This window comes from Elgaria multicarinata, chromosome 10, assembly GCF_023053635.1.
Source record: "Elgaria multicarinata webbii isolate HBS135686 ecotype San Diego chromosome 10, rElgMul1.1.pri, whole genome shotgun sequence".
Classification (NCBI taxonomy): domain Eukaryota; kingdom Metazoa; phylum Chordata; class Lepidosauria; order Squamata; family Anguidae; genus Elgaria; species Elgaria multicarinata.
This window is the reverse complement of record NC_086180.1, coordinates 44,196,203-44,222,199: the sequence shown is the minus strand read 5'-3', so window position 1 is coordinate 44,222,199 and position 25,997 is coordinate 44,196,203. Positions and strand designations below refer to the sequence as shown.

Below are 25,997 nucleotides of genomic sequence, written 5' to 3'. Positions count from 1 at the left end.
GCTGCTTGTTTTCCAAAATATGCTGCACCCACACATAAGGGGATGCTAAGGGGAAAAAACTTGGGTGGGTGGGGGGAGAGGGAAGAAGCCTTCATTAGTGCCAATGGAAAAGAAGTGATTTGGGGGAAGGTTCTACGCATGGGCACTGGTCCTGATGTGGATTTGGGCCACACACTCTTACTAGTAAATTAAAACAAAGTTGCATGCTATGTATTTTAAGTACCATGGAGTTTGAATCTCAGTGATGACTTAATAGTCACATAACCATGCAGGGGCTTTTGCACATTTTCTCTCCTTGACTTTGATACTACAGGGGCAGGTCTCAACCAAGCAGGATATAACACTTTGAATACGGTTTGAAAACAGTATATGGAATGTGTCATGGGCCTCAACAGTTGTTAATACTGTTGTAAACCGTTATAAATCAGTAGTGTAGATCCTGCCCAGGACACAATGGAACAGTAAATGGAAGCCTGGGAAACAGTAAGGCTATGATCTTGCACAACTCCCATTCAATCCAAGAGGGCTTAAAAATATTTCTGGTGATTGTTCCCACTGACTATAAAACTTCAGTGATATGAGAGAAGATAAAAAGGAAGCGGTGCTCAAACAGTGCCTGCTTTTGAACACTGACAAAGGCGAAGATAGATTTTACACAGGCCTGTTTCATGGGCTTAGGAATTCATTTTCTCAAATATGGTTAAATCAGAACTTCTGATGCTTGTCTTACGTAGGGACAAATAGTACTGCTGAGCATAACTTTGAATGTGTTCTACATCTCTGGTGAGCGGCTTCCATTCATCTTGGTAATGAGTGTCTTTAAAAGCTGTCCAAATTTATTTTCCCACCAGGATGTTCTACGTCGCATCCCGTGAGGGTCACCTTCCGGAAATTCTCTCCATGATTCATGTTCGCAAGCACACTCCTCTACCAGCTGTCATTGTTTTGGTAAATCATACAAATAAATGTCTCTGTACCAAGGCCGCAGAACATGGGTCTGCACTGAAGGATTCAAATGCAACTTAAATACTTCTTGAATCCCTGTTATTTATTTCCATTTCATAGGTTGGCTTTGTTTGAAGAGGGGTGGAAAGCAATTACGGAGGTGATCTATTTGAGAGACTCCTCCTCCAACTCTCTGCCAGTTGCATTTAACTCTCTCAGGCTGGCACCTAAATCACACCTCATTACATTTTATTTGAAAGGTTGAATGAGAGTGATTAGCTAAGCGCCTCTCAATGGAATGAATCTTCCTAGGTAGGGATGCAGAGTAATAAAATTCTACATAAAGGCTACACACTAGTGTGAAGACCCTGAAGTCACATTATAGGTACTTTGCTGAGAAAATGCAAACAGCAGTAACAGATAAAGAGGTATTACCATCTCTCTTCAGGGCTTTGAGTCCAGGTTATAAAATAATATTTCCTTTTTTTATTTCTCTGTTTCTCCCTCATATTTATTGCATTTGGTGAATCCAAGGTTTCAATCCTTACCATGTACATAGATTTAGGTTCTGTTAGAATCTGTGAGGCTTACTAAAAATAAAAAAAAACCATGTTTAAGGGCAAACACAGATGTTTCTTTAAATGTGTGTCTCCAGATATGTCTATTTTCATTTTTACTTTAGAGTACCTGCAGGGTTCCATATCCAGATCTTTAAAGCCCTGTACTCCTCATGCTACAGCCTCAATTATGCCCCCTGTACCTATTCTAGAGTAAAAAAAGAAAAGGAAAGAAAGAAAAACTGTAGCTGCTAGGCACACATCTAAAGTAATGTCCGTTTTGGCTATAAGATTATATCTTTTCATCCCATTGAAATAGAATGATGTAACTGATTCATTTGAAATTATATGATTTGTGATTCAAAATGTTCCATTATCCATGTCACCCATATCATAAAAACATCCTCACCACTGGTACAGCAGTGATAACAAAGCTATTTTCTAGCTTTGCATATATTTGCATTTCATGTTTAGAACTGACTGAAAATGCTGCATACAGGAGTTTGATGCCAGAGGCTCTGCACCCTGATGAATGATAATATTATTTATAAATGGCTATAAGGGGCAGTATCCAACATTGCCCACATGTTAGTGGGACCCACTGCTAGTGCAATGGGAAGCTAGCAGTTACTCTTGCAGTCAGAAACAAGTGGAAACACTCTTTCCTGTGCCAGAAATGAGTGATTCCTCACATTTCCACATGTGCTTTCAGAAGCGCTAGTTTGTGTTCCACTAGCAGTACAAAGGAACTAGCGAAGGTGCAGTGGTAGTGTTAGATACTGCTCATAGTTTCTTAGAATCCAAATTGCACAAAGTGCCCCTAAACAGAGATCTATGTGAGCTCAGAGCCCTAAATGTGTAAAAAGAACCTCTGAGCGTGGCAATCTGACTGCTGAGATTGCCTGAGAGGTAGGCCTGGTTCACACATAACAAGAAACACGAATTTTTGCATGGGGCTTCTTGTTGTAGTGGCTGACATTTTAAATATTTGAACCGTGGTGAGGAGGTGAGGGAGCTGTAGCTTGTAATTATGTGTGAACCCTTCAAGAGTGGGTTTTTGGGGTCCCTAGCACCTAAAACATCCCTGGATTCTGGTTGGTTTACCACCCTTCTCAACAGGTTCACACATAATGACAAGCTATGGTGCACCTCATTGCAGCATGAATATTCAAAATGGCGGCCACTGCTGCAATAAGAAGCCCTGCAGGGAAAGTGATCTATGGATTAGTTTGAAATCATATCTTGTATGCTTGCCAAAGGACTAGGAAGTCTCAGCACTATTTCACTAATATCCCCTATGTGAGCTTCAGATCTTAGATATGATCTATCTGTCTATCTATCTATCTATCTATAGACTAACTTGCTGTTTTCTACCCTCCCTAAGCCCAGACAAAGATTCTTTCTTTTATTTTGGAATAAAAATACTGCTTATGAGTTGGCCGCTGTCAAAGCATTACGAATGTGTAATAAAAAGCAGGATATAACACTATGAAAGTGGTATATGGATTGTGGATTATGCCCCAAGTGCACTTCAATACTGCTATAAAAGCAGTAGTGTAGATCCAGCCTCATTTCCCTTAAATGTACATGTGCTCTAGTTTTGTTGCTGCATTTCAAAGGTGTGATAGCTGGTTAAAGCTCTGAAAGAGCAATAGGATACAGATGATAAAATGGAATAAGCAGCAACAGTTGTGCCAATAAGAAACTCTCTTGCTTTCAATCTATTTTGCAGTACCCTCTGACTATGATCATGCTCTTCACTAGTGATCTCTACAGCCTCTTGAACTTCCTCAGTTTTGCCAGGTGGCTTTTTATAGGATTGGCAGTTGCTGGGATGATTTACCTCCGATATAAACGCCCTGATATGCTTCGTCCTTTCAAGGTAACCTTAGTAATGTGACTGTTTTACATAAATACCTTTCTCCAGTATTGGCGCCACCCCCAGCTCAAAGAACAAAGGAACACCTTTTGACTTACTTTTATTTGAAAATACATTCTTTTGTAGTTGTTTCCATATGAACTTACTCTTATATGAATGTGCCCATTCTCTAAGGTCTTGTTCCAGGGATTCTTACCTTTGCAGGTTAGGTGACTGGTGGCTCGAAAGAAGGCTGTTTTAGTGTAGATGTACAGTTAAACCAAGACCTTCTCCAAAAATGTTCACTTTGGCCCTTTCTACACATAAGGGCCTTTGGGGAGGGAGGGGGGGGGACGATCCCAGATCTACCTGCTTCCGGGATCATCCCTGGGTGTGCGAAATCTGGAAGGGAAGAGGGATGTGGCACTTGCCGCACCTGCCATTTTATTTCTAAAATGACAGCACTAGAACACACGTGTACTCAACTGAAAAAGTACATTAAAAAAAGGCCCAACCCCACTCCCCCACACCCTTGATGTTCCTGGACTTCCCCTGGCCCAGCTCCTTCCCTCTACTGACCCCCACTACTCGCGGGGATGAGGGAAGAAACCAGGACAGGTGCCCACACTGCCCACAGTCCTTGGGATTGTCCGGGGATCATGAGAAACACTGGGATAACTGAGGTCTCAGTTATCCTTGGAAAATAAAGGGATCATCCCTGCCTGCTTTCGGGATCCCCTGTGCGTCATTTGGACACACAGGGACGGTCCAGGGCAAAAGGTTAGGTGTCAAAAGGGCCTTGGTTACAAATCAACTGTCCGTCAAGCACCAACTTAAAACTGTTTTATCTCCCAATGGATAATTATTTTATGCTGCTCTTTGCTGTTGCTATTTTTGTTTTGTTTCCAATTGATTTTTCCCCTGGATTTTTCAATAGTTTATTTGGATGTTACTGTTGATCAGTTTTGTTTTGTTGTCAGAGAAATAAACAAAGCATCATTTTTCAAACCTGAAGCTATTAATGTCATATTTCATTTTAAAAAACACCTCATATAATGTTATCAGTGATGATGACAATAGTACAGGACTTTCAAAGTACTTGATGGTTGTGTAATGTTATTGGGTGCTGTTTCCATTGCCAAAATGGTATTTAATTTGGCAGTCTCTTGCAAGATTATTTATTGTACCTGGTGAAGAAAATCAATATGTACTTAATCATTTTAAAAGGTAGCCCATAACCCAGGCACCTTACTTCATTGTAAAATTGATTCCAATGGGCAATTATAAAAGACACCATCTTTGCTGCAGATGCTCCTGTCTTCTAATCTAATGGAGGATTGGGAAAGGGACTTTGTCCAAGAAAATACATTTATTTTTCTTTCTGTTTAAATGCTGTATAGCAGTATAGCGTTCATTTGTGAGTAATTAAGCAGCTGCTGGGATGCCTACTGTGCAAAGGTGCATTTAATTTGCTTTCTTTAGCTCCTTGCATTTGGAATGCCTATCCTGAACACCTGTATTTCTGCAAGGCTTGTAGTGTGCCACTGTGTTTTATCCAATTTGCATTTCACAGAACGTTAAATACCAGTGTCACTCAATAGCCAAGGTCAGGCTATTGCATTAATGTCATTTGGTGTGTTTTCCAGGTGCCACTCTTTATTCCTGCTCTGTTTTCCTTCACCTGCCTGTTCATGGTTGCATTATCACTTTATGCTGACCCTGTCAATACAGGCATCGGCTTTGCAATAACACTGACTGGTGTGCCTGCCTACTACCTCTTTATCATATGGGACAAGAAGCCAACGTGGTTTAGACGGCTCTTAGGTGAGTGAACATTCATAGAGAATCTTTTTCTGTGTTTATTAGAGTATAGAATGACTCTATGGCCTGGTTTGCACATAAAGCTTAACCCATGATGTATTTAACACATGACTTATCACCCTACCCAGGGTTTGTCGGGCACATGATCAAACAAACCGTAGTTTGTTTTCGCAATTCCTGGGTTGTGTGTTTCCCTCTTCCTTCACCTGCTCCCTGTCTGTATCCCAAATACCTTTGTAGTGCTACAGTACTAGTATGTAGAGCAGATAGATTTTTTTTTTTTTTACCATTGTTGCCCATCACCTCTGTAGCTTGTTGCAACTCAGGGTTCTGGGTTTGCATGGTGTAAACAACCCAGAGTTCACAACCCAACAACAAACCATGGATTATGTTTCAGAGTTGTTTGTAGTTAACAAACTATGCTTTGTTAATGGAGTCACGTTCACATTTCACAACAACCCCAGAATTCAACAACCTGTAGGATGAGTTAGCATTATGTATGAACCAGGCCACTAAGTTTTTAGATTTTCTTCTGTTCTTCACTCCACTATTGCCTCAGTGAGGCAACTTTTAATTATTTTGATTATAAACTTGTTCTGTCAATTGAAATAAATAATAACGACTTAAGAAGCTAGCCTTGTACTAAGAGAACTCGTCAGTCATAATTCACTTTGTTGAAGAAAATCAATTTCATGTTATTGAAACACCACTAAAATCCTATTCCCCTTTCTAATCCTATTCCCAAACAATTTCTCTGTTACTCCTGAGAGGATGGTGACTTTTAAGAATGGCTCTATAATTGTCATATAATTGTCATATGCATTTTCGGTTTCATTAGTCAAACCTATGTATCAGTTATATCTATGGTTGGTGAATCTTAATGATTGCGTATAATGGCAATTTGCTGAGACACAATGAAGAACTTTTCGTTGGTTGGTAATGATTGCATGTGACTCCAGTGAAAGAAGTAAATGGGCGTGTGAGGACGCAGTATTGCTTCCCCTCCTCCCAACTTCCTGGAAATTTCACATCATTCTCTTGCTTTATGTTAGGGAGCCACAGCTTGGGAAGAACAGAACAATATTCTAGTGAACTTCTGTGGCCTGGAGCTGCTGTGTGGTGCTAACTTGTTTTCCATGTTAATTGATTCAAAGTATTTGTGTGCTCTAAGGAAACTAGTAACTATTTTGTCAAATTCACAATTACAGATATATCTAACTGAAGCAATGGGCCCACTGGTCCCTGTTCAAACAATAATTGATATTGAACTGGTATTTGACCTCAGCAATGTTTCTGATACTTAACTGGATCTAACTCTATAAGTTCTGAATTGGTTGGGACATAAGACTCTCATATTTTTTCCTAATCGTCTACTTTGAGCTGGCCGTTTTCTTTCACTGTACAGAATATTGACACCTGAGTTTTAGTTGTATTTTGTCACCCTTAATGCTGTTCAGCTGCAAAGCAAACAATTAATGTTTTATCAGTATTGATCAACTATTAGGATATATCAACAACAGCCAGTACTTCCATGATTCACACTAAATAGCACAAATAGCTTGTGCCAATTATTCCTAAAGACATATTGTAGGGCAATTTGTTGCATATATTAGGTATACTTAGCAGAAAGGAAAGCACCATATAAAATAAGTATTAACTTTACTTTGTTGTCTTTTGATGTAGCAATGCAGTTTTACACCTCCATTTGTTGTGGACAAACCCCTATCTGTTCTCTGCTTGTGTTGGAAAAAAAAAGTGATAGTACTCATGTGAACTTGTTCACCAGTCTTCATCAACAAGCACCTTTACAACTCTAATACCTCCATACCAGTCTATTTAAAAATAATTGAAGTGTCAGGAGCCACCCCCACCCCCCGCAAATTTATTTTGAATATGGCAGCAATATTAACAATGCTTCTTAGGATACTAAATCTAGAGGTTATTGTTTAAATGAAAACAACAACAACAAGTCCCATCTCCAGGATAGAAAACAACAACCCAATAACCATCTGAGGAGAAAGGTGTTACATATTGCAAACAAAGTGACAAGGTCCAAAGCTCTAATGTGCAATTCATTAATTGTGTGGTTTGCATCTATGCTAGGGAATTTTTACATCCTGAGCAGGGTTGTGTCTTGATTTAATTGGAACCTTCTCTCTGTGGCCTTAGCTAGACCTAAGGATTATCCCAGGCAAATGGAGGGGTCATCCCTGCCTGCTCCTGGGATCCCCTGTGTGTCATTTGGATGCACAGTGATGATCACGGGACAATCCCAGGATATAGGCCTGGTCTAGCCATGGCCTGTATTGCAGTTAGCCTTAGGGGGAAAAACCCACACACCTCCCATTATTTCCAATGGGAGGTTTCTTTTCAAGACTAACTGCAGTGTGGGAGAGGAGGTGCAAGGGGTGGGGGAGAGGTTCATTAAGATCATTGTTAGGTAGGGAAGGGTTAAATCTAAACCTTGGCTCCCTGAGCTTTGTGGGTCCGAAAAAAACAGGTCCCTACACATTTAGGATTATTTTTATTTTTTTAATCCCCTGATGTGGCTACAATGTGTACTTTCACCCTTTGAACATGGTACAGAAGGCCAAGGAGAGTATGCAGTTTGTGTGTGTGCTTGTGTGGGTGTGCTAATACAGAAACTGCTTTCAAATGTCTAGCAGCAATTTGCAAATATTTACCAGATAATCAAAATCATGGTTACCTTTTTATTTTGGTATATAAAACTGTAGTGATGCTGTTCTCAGAGTGTTCAGAAGTACAGTGAGGGCAGGTAATAATCCTTCATGACTACATTTTGTAGGGGAAAACATTTGTGGGAGGAGACAATTTGGATCGGAGGTAATCGGAGAGCGCTTAACTTGTCCTCCACCCACGGCTTTTCTGCTCCAAATCACAGTCCAGCTGCTACTCCACAGCAGTGTTCCAGATAGCATGTTGATTTTTCAAAAGATACCTCTGGCAGTGTGTAGGGAAACAGGAACAGGGAGGGACAACCTTCAGTAAAAAGCCACAGGGAGGGTAAGGGTCAAGCACTCCTTGTGTGCTAGTTCTTCACTTCAAATTGCCCTCTCCTGAAATTGTTTTTCCTACAAGAGTCAGGGTCTTTTTTCCATGCATTGGTATAAATGTGTAATTCTAATCTATATCTATATCTATCTATGAATGAATGAAAAAAGGAAGTGTCGTTAAGTGCTGCAATTTTGTTTAAGAGACACACTTTTTTGAATAATGCAAATTTTGTTTAGTTTTGATTTTTTTTTAAATAGTTCTTAAAAGAATGAAAGATCTCCTGGAAAATATAAACAAAAATAGTTTGTTTTAAGAAAATACATTGAGATGCACATACGTGTATAATAGAGTTTATTACCACCCTGATGTGTGAAAAATGAAGTTTTCTACTTACTATCCTATTTTAAGGTCTACTGGATATTATAGAATTAGTTACATAGAACAAGAACAAGAGTTCAATGCTTACAAGATAGAGAATTTCACATGTAACTACACGGATTCAAAAATAGCTCCCACTGAAATCACAGTACAAATTACTACACAGTGCAAATTCAAGGATACAAATCCATCCCCTTTAATATTTTCAATAACCATTATAAAAATAAAATATTGGTTATTAGCTATTATATGCCTATTCTTTTGTTACTTGCAGACTTGCATGGTATAAATAAAAGGAATTAAAAATGGTGTGATGCACTAGATAGGAATCACTCCAGCTATTAAAACTGATGTCTATAGTAGTTTATTTTTTTCTACCTGGGAATAAGGCAAGGAAGAGATCTCATCTTTTACTTGGTAATCAGAATTTACAAAGGTTTTCGAACATCATTTCATGAATTTGTGTGGCCACAGGATGCCAGTATTGAACCATTTTACTCAAGCAGAAAGAAAACACTCCTTTCAAGGAGACTATTGAAGAGGCCTGATTTCTGCTGGCAGTGGCAATGCCAGATTGCTTGAGCCGTTTGGAAACCGCTGTTTTCTCTGGCGGAGAAAATACAAATTCCTGTAGATATTATGATACTGACATGCATCGCAAACCAGGTTAGATAATACAGACACTGCTCAGTTGGATAAATGACTTGTTCGTTAGGAACACTATTACAGTGACCATATGAAAAGGAGGACAGGGCTCCTCCTATTCCTTTAACAGTTGTAAGGAGAAGGGAATTTCAGCAGGTCTCATTTGTATGCATGCAGCACCTGGTGAAATTCCCACTTCATCACAACTGTTAAAGCTGCAGGAGTCCTGCTCTCTTTTGTAACTGGTCAAGATGGCATGGCTCCTGCAGCTTTAACTGTTGTGATGAACAGGGAAATTCACCAGGTGCTGCATGCATACAAATGACAACTGCTGAAAATCCCTTCTCTTTACAACTGTTAAAGATACAGGAGCCCTGTCCCCGATTTCATATGGTCACCCGAAACACTATGCAGGTAAACATACAGTGCAATTCTGTGGGTTTCTACTCAGGCGTAAGACCCATTGAGTTCAGTGGGCTTACTCACAAATAAGTGAGTATAGGATTGTAGCCTAAGGTACTGGCAGTCTAGTGGTGATTTTCCAGTTCAAGACACACCTATATTTAGAAAGACAATAATCTCTAAGCTTCATGGGGCCATATATAATCTTTCATGGATATTGGCAGTTAACCACAGGCCAACATTCCTGTTTAGGGAACAATGGCTTGGATCCTAAGTTCAATCAACTTAAAGAAATTGAGGGAACATTCCTATGGCCACTAGATACTATCTAGAGGGCCATAGATTCTTCAGTTTCTGGGAACCAATGTCGAAACCAGGATAGAAACCATTGTCCCCACCCCATCCTCTCTTGTAGCCTGCATGGTTCTTACCATGCCGGCTATATGTCTGTGCTGAGAAACAGACTGCAGAGAGGATGAAATGGGGGCAGGGGTGGGGAGGGTAGGAGAACAGGGAGGCTTTATGCAGTTTCCTGTTGATTCTCGAAGACTCTTCCCTCCCCCTCCCTAATTCAGTTTGTTTAGCAGGGTTTCTTGATCCTTTGGAGAGACTTTTCAGGAGTCACAGAAGGCTGCATTGAGGAAGACAAGGGGGCTGTCTATACATGGGGAAAGCTCCATGGTGGCTTGGGTAGATGACACAAGCCCATCTTTGCAGCCCCTGTGGTGCTTCCCCATGATTGGTCACCTTCCACCAGGAAGAGGTTGAGGGTGGCTCTGGGACCTGGATGGCCGCCCAGAAACCCCGCGCTCCCTCCTTGGCATTGGAATTACCCGACACCGCCCTGGGAGAAGGAAAGTGTGGGCTTGAAGAGGGAGGTGGCGCCAACCTAGCACAATGAAGACAGCCCCAGGATGGGAAACATAGCTTCTGTGAACTTTCTTGAGTTAATGTATCTCAGGGTAGTATCCAACAGGGGCATTGTGCTCCCCCTGATTCCGTTGTGCTAGCGGTACCTACCCCATGTGCAATAGCAATTTTGTTTCAAACAGCAAGCTCCAAAACAAGCAGAAACACTCATTTCCAGATCAGGACAAGTCAGCGATGCTCCATTATGTGAACTCTGCTGAACTTTTCTATTCTGGAAACCTGTATTTCTGGTTCTCTTGGTTCCGTTGTGCAAGTGGTGGGTATTGTTGGCTCTTGGGCAGTCTTGGATAGTGTCCTTAGGATTCAAGCCAATATTTTTAGGGGTTCCAATAAATTAGCATTTGACCTGTGGCATACGCCTTTGGTCATGCACCCTGGCATCCTTAAACAACTCTGACCTCACATTTAAAATCCTGCTTGGGGAAAAATAGCTGTTGGAGGGAGCATGGAAACTACTGAAAGTGATGTTTCCATGCTCTGGGGCAAGGAACATCATATGCATTTAATAGTGATAGAGAATTGTTGTTGAGACACATAAATATGGAAAAGGCCACATTGCGAGCTCCATTACATTAGAATATATTGGAGTATTCGTCTAACTGCACTTTAAATGGTAAATGTTACTTGAGACATTTACTGTTTGATTAAACAAGTTTTTCCTTTCCTTTTTAAAAACCAAACTATAATTGCTATTTTTGGTTTAAATGTGCATTGCTTTGTTAAATGTATTATTCTGCTGATGATATTTTCTTTAAAAGTTTCAGACCCTAACCCTAACCCTTTAAAAAATTAAATAAAATGTTCCACTGGGCTGTTATTACATAGATTTGCATATAACATGTAGTTTGGTCTAGAATTAAACTATCAAAAGGTATTTGTATCTGGAGTTTGTACATCTAGATTTTATGCTTCTGAAGTTCTAAGTTATTGCACATGAATTTTCTGCTTTTCTGTCTTTAAGGCTGCACTCCTATACACACTTATAAGGGAGCAAGTCCCAGGGAAATGAAGTGGGGTCTTACTTCTGAGTAGGTGTGCACAGGATTGCACTGTTAGTGGCATAAGGATAGACAACAGCCAGAACTTACAGCATTTTAATCAGCTAAGGCTCAATCCTATGCATGTTTAGACAGAAATAAGTCTCACAACTTGCAACATTCACCAGCCAGCATGCCTAAGGCAAGCCAATGTAATGTTTCAAAAATCATCAATAGCATATTTTGTTATTCTTCGAAAAGGGTATTTCCCAGAAGCATTGAAAAACTCTCCTATGTTTTTGTTCTTTACAGCCAAGACAACATCAACATTGCAAATAATCTTGGAAGTAGTTCCACCAGAGGAGAATCTGACATCATGAACTTCTACAGTTGGATGAGGCACTGTTGACCAAGCATCCAGTTTCTTCACCAGTTGATGAAGAAAAGAGCTTTCTCAACGTTTCTGAAAAAAATGGAGAAATGATCTAAACATCACTTTTAAGCTAATACTTGATAAGAACTATAGATGGAACTGTTTTCGGTGTCAACATTTTTTATATGTAGTTATTCAATACTATGGATAGGCAACGGTCTTGATAGCAGAGGCTACAAAACTGTTGTGGAACAAAGTGCATTTTCTCCTTTTATGAGAATAGAGTCAATGTGATATTTAAAATATATTGTATCATACAAGGAATCCAGTTTTTCACATTGATGATTTTTATTGTAGTGCAAATGAACATTTGTTTTAAAAATGTTCAAATAGCTAGAAATAATAGCATGGATGATGTTTGCATTCTGTGTATTGGGCAAGAAGGAAGACAGGAGTAAAAAAAATGTTTCAGTACAAAATTACTCCATACTTTTTTTAATATCCCACCTTTCTGTTTCATTGATTTAATTGCTGAAAACAAAAATGTGCACATTCTGTTTGCCTTCTTAGTGTTTGAAGGTATGAATGGGTTTCCTGAAAATGCCAATGAATGTAGCAATAGATGGACAGGGAGGCACTTTCTGTATGACCAATAATGACATAGGTACTGTGCTATCCTGTGACTTAGGCAAGTTTGCTCTACTGTACTGTATCTCAGTTGTAAATTGACACAAATATGTTCTAACAGCTATGCTGTGCTGATGCAACTGAATTATTGGTAACACTTTATACCATTTTGGTGACTCATAAGCATCTAAGAAGGTGGCATTTATTGTCTTCATTGCTGGCCCAGTCTTACCAATGGAGCAGTTGTCTCAAATTTGATCATGGTGGCTGTTACCCGTGACCCATTCAGGCTGCACTTGCACAATTGTCTGAGATAATTGATGTCACCAGCACAGCACCAAAGTTTGTGTTGTTTCTATGTAGCAGACCTTGTAGTATATCCAATGTAGCACAAAAATGCATAGGATTGGACCAATTGGGAGGGTAGCACCTTCTCAGTGTTTGTTTTTTTAAAATGTAGTAATGTATCTTAATAACAAATTATTATTGAGTCTGCATTTATTATATTTTCCAGTCTTACCCATGCATTTTAAACATGGCAGCTATCAAAGCTTTGATTTTAACTTTAGGAATTTGGGAGTTATGATTGGAAGTCGAAGAACCATGAAGTTAATTCTGTTCATTTAAGGTGGCGTTGGACTACTGTTTCCCAATGCCAAATGCCAAAACATTTTTAAAAATGACATGATTTTAAGAAAACAAAAAACTATTTTGTGAGATGACAAAGGATTAAAATTTCCATAGGAGAAAAAGACCAAACAAAAATCCCATTAAGTAGATTTGTAGTATCTATGCAGCTTCGGATCCCATCTTCTAAGTTTTATTCTAGGTTTATCAACAAGTCAACAGTAGTTTCTCCCTTAACAGTCTAATACTTCCGTTTTTCCAGTGGCATATTAAGTTAAAAATATTGATGATGTGGATATTCATTTTGAATATCACAAGTTTGCATTTATGTGCAGTAGACGTTATCTAATAAATCTAAATTTTATTACATTATCTAAATGTAATAAAATGTAATGTAAATTTTATTACATTATCTAAATGTAATAAAAATAAATAAATATCTCTGACTTCAATTCTGTTACATGGTAAAGTTTGCTATCCCGCCAGCTACCTCATGATAACAACAACAAAAAGTGAGATGAGACTAACTTGCTGTCCTGAAATAGTAACCCAACCTTGTGTATAGACAGAGGTTACTTGTCATCAGTTGGAAGCATAACAGGATGCTCTTTCTCAAGTTCTTCCTCATCAAACCATCATGGTTAGTAAATATATTTTCAAATGAAACAAAGCATCTCCTTCCAGTTTTTTTTTTTTTGTAGTTCCATTGTCATATTTTCCTCTCTCTCTCTCTCTCTCTCTCCCCCCACTAGGAAAAACAAACCACTCCCCTCCCAACTTTCACATATAGTAGCCCTAAGTGTTAACTTGAAACTGGGAGTTATTCAAACTGACACTACCTATGTCAATAGAATTCTGTCGAGTTTCTTCTTGTGTTCCAAAGTTTCTTTTCCTTTTTTTTTTTTTTTGCAGTTGGAAGCATAACATTAAAATATGTTTTAGACATCACTTTTTAGTAGGATTAGTGGCACCCATGGAGGCTCTGTGTCCTTAGAGAAATTGCCTCCTTCATTAATTGTGCAATTTCATATTCCGTACACAGTGAATAATTTGTAAAGTAATCGTGTGACTTTTAGAAAGGCGCACAGGAGACTTATTATTCTAATTAATAATTCCATTGCATGAATATTTACAATCATTATAATAATACAAAGCTATATTAATGAGGTACCCACTGTGTGATAAAACAAGGAGAGTAAGTTGCAAAGAAATGTATAGCTGTACAAAGCCCAGAGAGTAAACAAAGTTGCATGTAAAATAGATGGATAATGCTGAGTAGTGTACTGGAGACTGAAACTCTAAGGCTCTAGCTAGATGTGGGATGGCAACCCAAACCATAGAACAGGGATTGTGTCACAGCCATAACACAGATGCAACACAATGGGGGAAAGAGATGATTTCAGGTGGTGGCATAGTGGGTGGGAGGAGTTCATCCACCCACTTCTGTTGCCCCCAGAACCTGCTCCCTGTTTCCTTTAGCTGGGCTTACTTTCAGAGCTTCTGTACATGAGAGATTTATTGCATGCTCCTGATTCTCCTCAAGCTCATGGAAGTTTGAGTGTCCATTACATAATGCCATCAACCTCCAGAAGTTTCCTGCTCCTTCCTCCAGTATTCTTGCTTTTAGAAAGATCAGGGATAATGCACTATTTAAAATTATCGTGGGATATCCCCAGTATGTAAAGTCAGCATGGTGCTACAACGAAGCCACTAGATGGCACTGTTTTTTTGAACTTTATGGAGCATTGCAGAGAGAGGAAGTTTTTAATTACAAATCACATGGTCAGCATTGGCTGCCATCTAAATGAACTGTTGTAAACACAGAAAAGACCTGAGAAGAAGAAAGCCTGATAAGGGTGCAGTCCCCCCACTTAATTTAGAGACACTCTTGATCTCAGAACCTGGCCAGGAAAAATGTGTACAGACCTAATTGAAGTGGCTGGCATAACAGGGATTCATCTGCCCTCTCCTGCCTATCATTCCTCTGCGTAAATCCCTCTTAGTTTACAACTCATGGGACTGTTGCCATGATTGCATGTAGTTAGGACCTACGTATGAGTATAGGTCTAATTAAATACCTTCATGCAGGACTACTGCAAGAAGGATCCACAGTATGTATCAACAAGGCCTTAGAGCCCAATCTGATAGAAACGCTTACATGAATAAGGATGGGAAGAACGAATTCTGCAGATTTGTTCTATCCATCTCCATCTACCTATTGATTTGCTGCTGCTCGACACAAAGTGTTCAGTTTTGGTCCTCAGCACCACTAGAATAGTCTGATGCTACAACTATTTCTACTTTGTGAATCACACACAGCTGTTAAGTAGTTTACCTGAGCAGGAGCGTTCCTGCATCCGGCCCCTTTAAAAATATATATATATAAAAATGGCGGACACGATGGGGCTTTGCTTTTCCCCCGTCGCATCCATGTCTAGGAAGGTGCGACAGTCCGTGCTACTTGTAGCACGGGCTCGCCACTCCTCCCGCACGGATTAGCCGGTAGATCTAGCAAAGCCCTGAGACTAATATTTAAATTTAAAACAGATTAATTACATATTTTTCAATGGACTTGTCCAGCTCATTGGTATTAGTTCTGTAGGTGGTTTGTTTTTTAGGTACATGGAATTATTGTAAGAAGGGAGTATATTTAGACATGAAGGTTGTTTCTTGATCACAAGCCACCACAGTGTTGGATGCAGACTTAGGCATGCTTAGAGTAGATCCACTGTAAACAGTGAGGAAAATTTGTAATGATGATCAATTTAAGACCCATTGTTTTCCATGGGGCTACTATAAGCATCACTAAGAGAGCAATCCTACCCTTGTCTGAGCCTCTGGAAGCCTCTCATCTCTGAGTCTTCTAAATATCAATATTCTGTTGTGCAGCTGCAGGAGAAGCGATGGAGGAGATTTTCACCTCTTTGTAATGTATCAAACAAACAAATCACAAACATCCACAGTAAAAATAGGATTCTTATCAACATGATAGTATTGAAATATACTAGATTTAAAAATGTTTAGAGTGATAAAAATATTGAAATATGCAAGGTTTAAAAATGTGTAGGTTGCATGATCTTACCTGTACCTGGAAAAGGTGCTAACAGGAGAATAAGCTTTTGTGTCGATAGGAAATATAGCAATCCAGGATTAACCCACATTATTATTATTATTTTAGATTGTAAGCCTAAGGGCAGGGTCTGTTTGCTGATTGATTGTAAGCTGCTCTGGGAGCCTTTTTTGGCTGAGAAGCAGGCTAAAAATATGATAAATAAATAATTTTAAAATGGCATAATGTTATTAGAATCAAGCACTAGATGAGAGTTGACTGTCATTGGTGTTGTTTGTGTTTTTCCAAGTCCAATCTCAGCAGCCATTTTATTTCCATATTTCAATTGTATTTATTCCTGTAGAATTTTCTCCTTCCTCATAACACAGGGGATCTGCAGGCCAATTACCTACATACGGAGAAGCTGCATGCCATGGAGAACTAGTATGTTGCAAAAGAACAATGGGTTTAATGATCATGTGATGTCTAAACAATAAAACTTGTGGATTGTCCATAGTCCAGTGGTGTAGTGGAGACCTTTGAATTACTGTAGTCTTGATAAGCCATCTCCACTACAGGCAGGGCAGGAATGTGTTTATCCACACATATTGGCAGAAAAGATTGCATGGTTTGTGTGCGTAACACATACAGGGCTCATGAACATGGTACAACAGTCCCTTTATCCCAATCCTACATCTGTTAGTTGCCGTGGTGTGTTAGGTAATGTTAGACCCTAGATTTAATGATCTTGGAAGAGGGGCATTAGATAACCATGTGCATTAGTTCAGCTGTGAAACACAGAAGTAACATTTCTCCCACCACATATCATTCCATGTTTTACAACTAACATTCCTGATGTGTTAGAACAACAACAAGAACACTGTTTGGCATCCCTGATTTTTGTGTTGTTTTAAACAACGCTGGCCATTTGCAGTTTTGCATTGTAAGCTCACTTCAACCATAGACAAAGGCCTTAGCTAGACCTAAGGTTTATTCCGGGATCGTTCCTGCCTGCTCCCGGGATCTTCTGTGTGTCATTCACATGAACAGGGATGTCCCCGGGACAATCCTGGGATAAACCTTAGGTCTAGTTAAGGCCAAAACATCATCACGAGTACAGGAATAAAATGGAGTTTGCTTCTGCTTCTTTCATCAACTGCTGCTCTTTGGGTGGTCATTTGAAGGCTTCCTGGGTGCAGGGCCCTGAAGTTGGCCCCAGGTCCTGTCCTAGATGCACCATTGCTTAGTTGTTAAGTATGGAAGATATTATACCTGCATTGTAGGAACTTTTAATACTTCTTTGGAATGAAATGACTGAAGTAGTGCCTCTTGCCACATCAACTGCCCATGCTTTAAGAACTTCTGCAGAGGCCTTCTTCTAGTTGTCTCCTTTACTGGAGTTATTTTAAGATTAATGCCATTTAATGGAGTTAATGACAACCCAGCTACTGTTAAACAGTTGGGACTGCACTAGAGCAAGCAAGCATGTTGTGAAAAATTCGTTAAACATGAAGTATGGTATGTTAGATGCGATGATTACATGAAACTTCTCAGTGATGTATAAAACATCTATAGTTTTTACTTAAGCTAAACTCTACCTACCTGTGGTTTTATGCCTCTATTATTAAAAAGACAGAATAAATAAACTCTGCTACTGACAAGTTGGTCAAGATAATTCATCACACTTTTCTGACAAGAACTTAGTTTTCGGTTTCAACAGGAACGTTAGAAAAACGTTTTTTAAAAATTAGGTGTGGTAAAAGGAGTGTTCACTGGAACTAGAGACAGGAACTCACCTGTTATTCATGTGAGTGTGGCAATAACTGTAGCACTAGGTAGCATGGACAATTTTCACAAAAGATTATGGCATGATCTATGCTGTACCCTAAAGGCAGACAATATGTCACTGGGGGATTAATTCCCTAAGTAGCAACATGAATGGCAGCATTTGCACATTGGTTATTAGGACAGCAAATTGTTCGTTTGACAGATATGCAAATATCCTGTATTGTTTCTAGAAACTTCTCATGATAATTCCATTGCAGAAGGAATCCCTGCCAGCCCATTTCCCCCTTCGAACCCTAATTTAATAAGAAAATTTATAACTATCTCTTTCAATAAGCAAGCAATATTAGAAGGAGACAAAGGATCTATGATGGTATATATATATATATATATATATATATATATATATATATATATATATATTATAGAGTAATGAACTGAAATATCCATGCTCAGGTAATAGTCATTGCAATTTCTAATCTAAAAATGGAATAGCATAATTCCCTGGATCAACAAATGAATGAAACACTTTTTCTGACCCGGACTTGACCGATTTCCCTGCATGTATCTGGGCAATAAATATGTAGTTAGGTTTTATTGTGTTGCTGTTTGATTGCTGACAATGGTGCTTGTCCCAGAATTAAATATTTGAAACATTCAGCAGCTTTCCCCCACCCCTAGTAGAATGACTGGAGTAGGAGTTATAGTATCAAACATTTTCTACATCGTAGAAATTGGATTATTTGCTTGATTGTTGAGGGTGTTTGGCAACAGGGCTTGAAAGTGCAGGTCCAAAAGAGAAACTGGTGCAATATAACCAAATCCAGATTATTGAAGAACAATGGACCTTCCATAAAATATGTTGTGCATCAAGAGGGAAGGGGATAGAAAATGTGCAGCAGAGAATAGTGGGTTGTTGGTCAAAATGGGATAGAGGAGGTGGTAAAAAAAGGCCTTAAAAACAGAGATGGCCCTACCATTAGGCAGAGTGAGGCAGTTGCCTCAGACAGCAGATGCTATGGGGCGGGGTGGCAGTGTCATGTTGGAAGACAGAGCTGCCTTCACTCCCTAAGCTAGCCTGCTGTTCTCAGGTGTCACCACTGTGGAAGAATGATTCAACTGCCAGACTGATTGGGTTTTGTGCATAGAATGGGTGGAGCTGCCATCTCTGCTTAAAAGTCTGACATACTTGATGGTCAATTCTCCTAATGGCAGGAAAAGGAGTCGGAGATTCTACCGCAACTCATCCACTCAAAATCACACTCTCTCAAAGCTGCCATCCTCTAAAACCGATAGCCACTGGGGGATCCCTTACTTGTATTTGTGTGCATTTCCAGTTCCCCAGAATGCAAGCCTGTTATTATAGCACCCCTCCCTCTTTAAACAGGCAAATTCAAACTGATTCAAAATGGATCTTTTTATTACCTCATTATTTCCTTTTCAAATTAACCCGCTGAAATGGTCCGAAAACACAGGAGAGGAGCTGGTGGTAGACAATGTCATGTAAAGGACCCACAAACGTTCATGAGTAACCAAGAACAATTGCAGAATAAAAGCTTCATGTGGGGAAAACCTTGAAAATCATAGAATTGTAAGTTGGAAGGAACCAGAAGGATGATCTAGTCCAACCCTCTGCAATGTGCAGGAAAAAGTCTGGCTTTTAGATACCCAGGCAAGCTTGTAAATATTTCCCTAGAGGAATTGGATATGAAAACCACCACTATCACGACCTTGACTTTTGAGGACATGGCTGGACTCATATCCTGTTTCCCCCCACCCTTTTTTTAGCCTGCATAAGAGCTAAACTAGACATAGTGCAACCCTAAAGGTAAGTGTATGTTTTGGCCCAGATTGCAAATAAAATCTTTGGAGAAAAGATGCAGAGAGAGACCAGCCTGCACCCTAGTGCCATGGTTCCAATCTGTACACCCCCTTGCTGCTACTAAAATACCACTGGAGATCCTATTAGTTGGTCTCTGCACAACATCTAATTGGCTCTAAGCTGCATGGTGCAGGAATGTCTTCTCCAGGGATCGCAATAGAAATGGGGAACAGAAACAGAGCAGATCTTGAGTAGTCCTGTTCAGGCATTCAGCTTGTGTGTTCAATGGGTGCACACAAGGGGAGGACACCACGCTCCACTCCTCCTTCTCTACTGGGGTGGACAATCTTTTTCCTGTCAAGGCCTGCATTCCCTTATGGATAATCTGCTGGTGGCCATGTGTCTGGTGGGTGCGGCCAGAGCCAAAAGTGGGCGGTTCATCCCTTTTTTCCTTCTCTCATTGTCTTTTCTCTCTTTTTCTGCCCCCTTTCCCTCCCTCCCTCCTTTCCTTTTCCTTCCAGGAAAGGGACCAATAGCTCTTGCCAGAGGTCTGAACATGCAGAAGGCTTTTGAAATTAAGCTGAGGGCCACATATGCCCTGGAGCCGCAGGTTGCCAATTTCCGCTCAACATGCTTTCAGTGAACAACTGAACACTGCTCCCATGCCTACAGTGGTATACGCAATCAGGAACCAGGCCCCCAACTGGGTTCTTGGCTGTGTGGACAGAGCCCTATGTGCCTACAATTCCATGAACATCCATAGGGGGAGAACTGGGATTTATGTATGTAGGACACACCAAGCAGTGAAAGGATCCTTTTCACAAGGGAAGAAGAACCCCTCTTAGTTTGAAGAGTTCTTTTGGTTTCTTGCAATTATTTCAACAATTTCGGGGTGCTGCAACCCATGGAGCCAGACACAATGATGTTATACCTCACTGATGAGGACCTACTGAACAAAAAAAGGCTTATGCTACATGTGGTGGTGGTAGTGGAGCCAACACAGAGAATTATTATTACCTTGTAGAACCAGCGCTAAATATATTATACACCTGAGTTGCAGGCCTTTAGTCCTCCCAACTAGCTGTTTGGCCTCTTTTATGAATACTAAGCTCACAAAGATTCAGAATCAATAAAAACAATTTCTGCAGGGAAAGAGAAATGTTATTAGGGAAGTTGAAATATGTTTTTGCATTAAAATGTCTCCTTTTCTAGATTATATAGATATTTTAGAAGCAGAACTGCCCACATTTGAAAATAACACAAAACCCTCTGATGTGTTATAAAACTTCTTTCTCTAGCAGAACAGAATATGTAGAAGGGAGAAAATGGTTTTGTGGTGAAGTAAATGTACAACAAACAACATTGTGTTCACTAATTCCAGGCTGAAGGCTACTCTCTGTGGGGAATGAAAAATGGCAACCCAGCCAGAGAACTATGCCATCTAACTTTCACATAAACACTCTAATATCAATGAATCTACTCCTAAGCATTTTCTCCAGTTTCTCAGACGTGGCTGTAGTCTGATATGCTACCTAGCAGAAAAATCAGTAAAACTTGAGTTCTTGAACTCTTGGGTGAAACTAGATCTGTAACACTAAGTAAAAGGTCAGAGAGAAGTTAGCAAGCTTTGGAGGTCATCAAAACTCTTCATCTGGCTTGATGTTAAGCAAAAGGAGGAAGCAAGGAGGAAAAAATGATGCTAGATAAGATGAAGAAATCTGCAGATCGTAAAAACTTTCAGTTAGAATGGGAGGCCTTATGCAGAATTAGTAAATGTATCATCCGCCGGTTACTTTTGATTTAACCATGGTGGTTAAGCATTTTGAGCTAAACGTTATGGCTTAGCATGTTGTGTGAACCATGACTTAGCGTGTCATGTGAACTATTCCTAACCATGGTGGCTACATAACCATGGTTAAACATGCCCTCTAACCATTTGCTGCAAAAGGGCTGTAACCACGGCAGGATCTACACTACTGCTTATAACGGTTATGACAACTGTTCAGGCCCAGGACACATTACACATATACAGTTTTCATACTGTTTTTAAAGTGTTATATCCTGCTTGGTGTAGATCGGCCTCATGGCTTAGCATATCATCTGAGCAGGCCCAATGGAAGCAACCCCCATCAACCAGCTACACAGGTTATGAAAGCAACCAGCATGGATTTCATGCCTTGTCTCATGACTGGAATCCATGCTGTCAAGGCTGTGTCCACATGTGATCCTTTGAGGAAAGCAAGAAACAAATCACTGCAGCAATGGCTGAAATGAAGCAGGTAATGTTTTCAGAAATAAAATCTGAAATCATTCGATCGGAAACATAGTTAAAACATGGAATTCATTACAAGGTGTAGTGATGGCCACTAATTTGGATGGCTTTAAAAGTGGATTAGACAAATTCATGCAGGATAACACTATCAATGGCTACTAGTCCTGATGGCTATGTGCTACCTCCAGTATCTGAGCAGTATGTCTAAGGCCATTTCTACACCTGCCTTTTCCCCTGGGATCGTCCTGGGATCTTCCCTGTGCATCCAAATGACACACAGAGGAACCTGGGAGCAGGCAGGGATGATCCCTCCTTTTTTCTGGGATAATCCTTAGGTGTAGAAAGGGCCTAAGTATATCAATTGCTGGGGAATGTGAGTGGAAGGGTGGTATTTGTGAGTTTCCCATAGGCAGCTTGTTCACCGCTGTGTGAATGGAAGGCTTGATGGACTCTTGGGGCTCATCTACACCAAGCAGATATTCCACTATGAAAGTGGTATGAAAGCGGTATATAAAATGCAGGAGCCACACTACTGCTTTATAGTGGAATTGAAGTGCACTGACAACTGTTGGGGCCCATGACATACACCATATAATGCTTTCATACCACTTTCATAGTGTTATATCCTGCTTGCTATAGATGAGCCCTTGGTCTGACTGAGCAGGGATCTTCTTAAATTCTTAAGTTAAACCATGAAGATGAGTTGACTTGCTTCAAATGATTTTGCAGCATTGAAAGGAGATCAACAGATCACATTCCAGTAACAGTGGTCTGTGAAGCTGGCTTGATTGTGGATTCTACATTAACAGTGAATTTTGTAGAAACTTAATTCTCTTCATTAACAAAACATGGCCATGATTTGTATCATGACATTGCTGCTGTTTTGATTTATGAGTCTGTTATTGTAGGAATTGATTACTGCAACTCTGTTTGAGCTGGTTTTTCTATAAATAACCGTGAGCCACATTTAATAGGTTTTCCAAACAACAATTCATGTTCACCTGATATGGGTCAGGAAGCCTAGTAATATTTCTTCATTTTCCTCCCCTAGTCTTCAGCACATCCAGGCTTACTAGCCAATAATATTTTAAAATCTTGAGAGTGGATTCTAGCATTTTTTGCTCTTCAAATAATCTCAGTATCATTTTAATTTGCTTCTTTTCCTGTTCTTTGGCTATAGATTTTTTTAAAAGCAGGCGTTTAGCTTACTATAGCAGAAATGTACTTTCACAAATAATTATACCCTGGGTTTTTTAGTTCTAGATAGTCCTTACACTACAAACAAATGAAGCTTTACAAATATTATTTTGACGAAGTGGTAGATTGCACATTTGAAAATACCATGCCACAGTGTGGTGCCACCACAAAAATAGCTCTATTCCAGATGTGCGGCAGCATAGGCTGGGATGAAAAGTGCAGTGTACACTATTTCACATATTAAATGGATCTTCCAGCTCCTTCTTCAGTCTGCAGCCTGCCCTTCTTTCCTAAAAAGCTCCTCTCAAAGGGGGCTCTGTGCTCTGGCTAATAATGGAGTATTTAAAGGGGGTGTCCGCAGTAGGACCTAATTGGATGCTAGGCCCTTGGCAACTGCTGACACCAGGTAGGATCAAGAAATGGTTCCCTGAGACATAAGGGACTGCTTTTATGTACATGAGGGAGCCAAAAATAATGGTGCTGTAATTGGAAGGCTGGTATGTTTATTTTATTTTATTTTATTTATTACATTTTTATACCGCCCAATAGCTGAAGCTCTCTGGGTGGTTTACAAAAATTAAAACCATGAAAAGCATAATAAAACAACCAACAGTCTAAAAACACAAATACAAAATACAATATAAAAAGCACAACCAGGATAAAACCACACAGCAGAAATTGATATAGATTAAAATACAGAATTAAAACAGCAAAGTTTAAATCTAAGTTAAATTAGGTGTTAAAATACTGAGAAAATAAGAAGGTCTTCAGCTGGCGACGGAAGGAATACAGTGTAGGTGCCAAGCGAACCTCTCTGGGGAGCTCATTCCATAGCCAGGGTGCCACAGCAGAGAAGGCCCTCCTCCTAGTAGCCACCTGCCTCACTTCCTTTGGCAGGGGCTTATGGAGAAGGACCTTAAGGTCTGGGCAGGTACATATGGGAGAAGGCATTCCTTCAAATAACCTGGCCCCAAGCCATTTAGGGCTTTGAATGTTAGTACCAGCACTTTGAATCAGGCCCGGATCTGGAGTGGCATCCAATGAAGGTGCTGCCTTCACCCCAGTGTCATCTTCATTTGGATTCAAAGGAGTGTTTTTGCATTTTGGAGCTCAGACTCCACCTCTGCCTTGGACTTAGGTTCTTGGGCAATTTACTTTTCTTTTAGTCTCACCAGTTTGCCTTCTGGGAAATGAGTATTTTGTGGCTGGCCATGCTCACCATGGCAGCCATTTTATGAAGCCCCCCATGCAAGCTGTTTTGCCATAACACCCATGACAATCTCTCAAAATTCTAAATGTGCCCATGCAAAAAGGTCAGGGATTTCTGAGATATGGAGATCTCCTGATCTCAAGAAATAGAAAGTTCATAGGAGTTAACAAATATGTACAGCCCAGGCTGTTTAGGGCTTTTAATGTCCACCACATCAGTATATCAATTCGTACTTGAAAACTTACCGGTAGCCAATTTAACCAAGCCTATGCAAGTGTACTGTGCTCCTTACAGTGTACACCAAAGATAGGCAAGCTGGTGCCCTTCAGATGTTTTAGACTTTGACTACACTGGTCAATACCCACAAAAAGCTAGGCAGCTACATTTTGCAATCTCATCCTAAAATAAGCAGATGGCTTGATAAAGAGTCTGAAGACAATTCATGTGGAGACCTCGAAGAAGGCCCCAGTCTCACATTGAAAGAGGACATCAGATTTATGTTCTAGACGCCAGACTCATGTACAAGAAGATTTTAGACTTTTAAGGTGCAATCTTATGCATGTTTAGACAGAAAAGCTCTACAACTCCCAGCATTACCCCAGCATGCAGGCTGGGGCATGCTGGGAGTTACAGGACTTTTTTCTTTCTAAACATGTATGGGACTGTGCTCTTAAATGCTGATGTTTGATGTTATGGCATTATAACATCTCTTTTAAAAAGGCTGTGAAAAGAGCTTGGATTGAAAAAGTACAGCGCAGTTTGTTTATGCTTTAATTTTGCTTTCTGCAAAGTTGAAAAAGAACAAGAGTTGTTTGGAAGGTTGCTGATAAGAAGAACAGAGCTTGTGTGCATGCTCAGATTCTAACGAGGAAAAAAGACTGTGCTTAGTAGCTAATGATTGGCAGCTGTACTGATAAGAAGACATAGAATGTTCTTACTTGATGCTTCCTGGTTTTGGGGAAAAATCATAACTATGGTCAGGATTACCTCTAGCTTAAAGAAGATATACCAATAGGAAACATGCCAGGCTGATAAAGGGTAAGATCCTAACCCACTAGATGAGATAAAATAACCAGATTAAGGGACTTCAAAGAACATCCACAAACATTCCTAGTACAAAGTGTGTGTGTGTGTGTGTGTGTGTGTGTGTGTGTGTGTGTGTGTGTGTGTGTGAAACATGGGACAAGGGAACAACTAATTTTGGATTGGTCCCATCATTAGTGTATACCCTTGCCTCTGACCACAACAGTAGTGTAAACAGGACCATAACGGTGAGGCTGACAGACACTTGACTTTTCCTTTCTCTGAGGTTCACCTGCAGTTCTTCACTTCTGGTCTTTGCGGGACCATTGGACCCGGGAGGATTGGGTAACTATGGACTTCTTTAGCACTTGCTATTATTTTCTGAAGTTAGAACTTAGAATATTTTCTTAATATGGGTCGTAGCCTTATTTTTGGAGTTGAACATAGTAATGCTTTAGCCTAACTTTTCCACATTTAGGTAATG

At 40.0% G+C, this 25,997-nt stretch overlaps 1 protein-coding gene across 1 annotated transcript in view; it reads left to right on the top strand.

Annotated features, from left to right (window-relative positions):
- The window catches only part of SLC7A11 (solute carrier family 7 member 11), an 83,266-nt gene extending 67,754 nt beyond the window's left edge, over positions 1-15,512 (top strand). The window contains exons 9-12 of the mRNA XM_063135236.1: positions 852-948; positions 3,235-3,384; positions 5,007-5,184; positions 11,841-15,512. Coding sequence (XP_062991306.1) covers positions 852-948; positions 3,235-3,384; positions 5,007-5,184; positions 11,841-11,908 — 493 coding nt within the window. The 3' untranslated portion in view covers positions 11,909-15,512. The remainder of the gene's footprint in view (positions 1-851; positions 949-3,234; positions 3,385-5,006; positions 5,185-11,840) is intronic.
- The last annotated feature ends 10,485 nt before the right edge of the window (positions 15,513-25,997 follow it).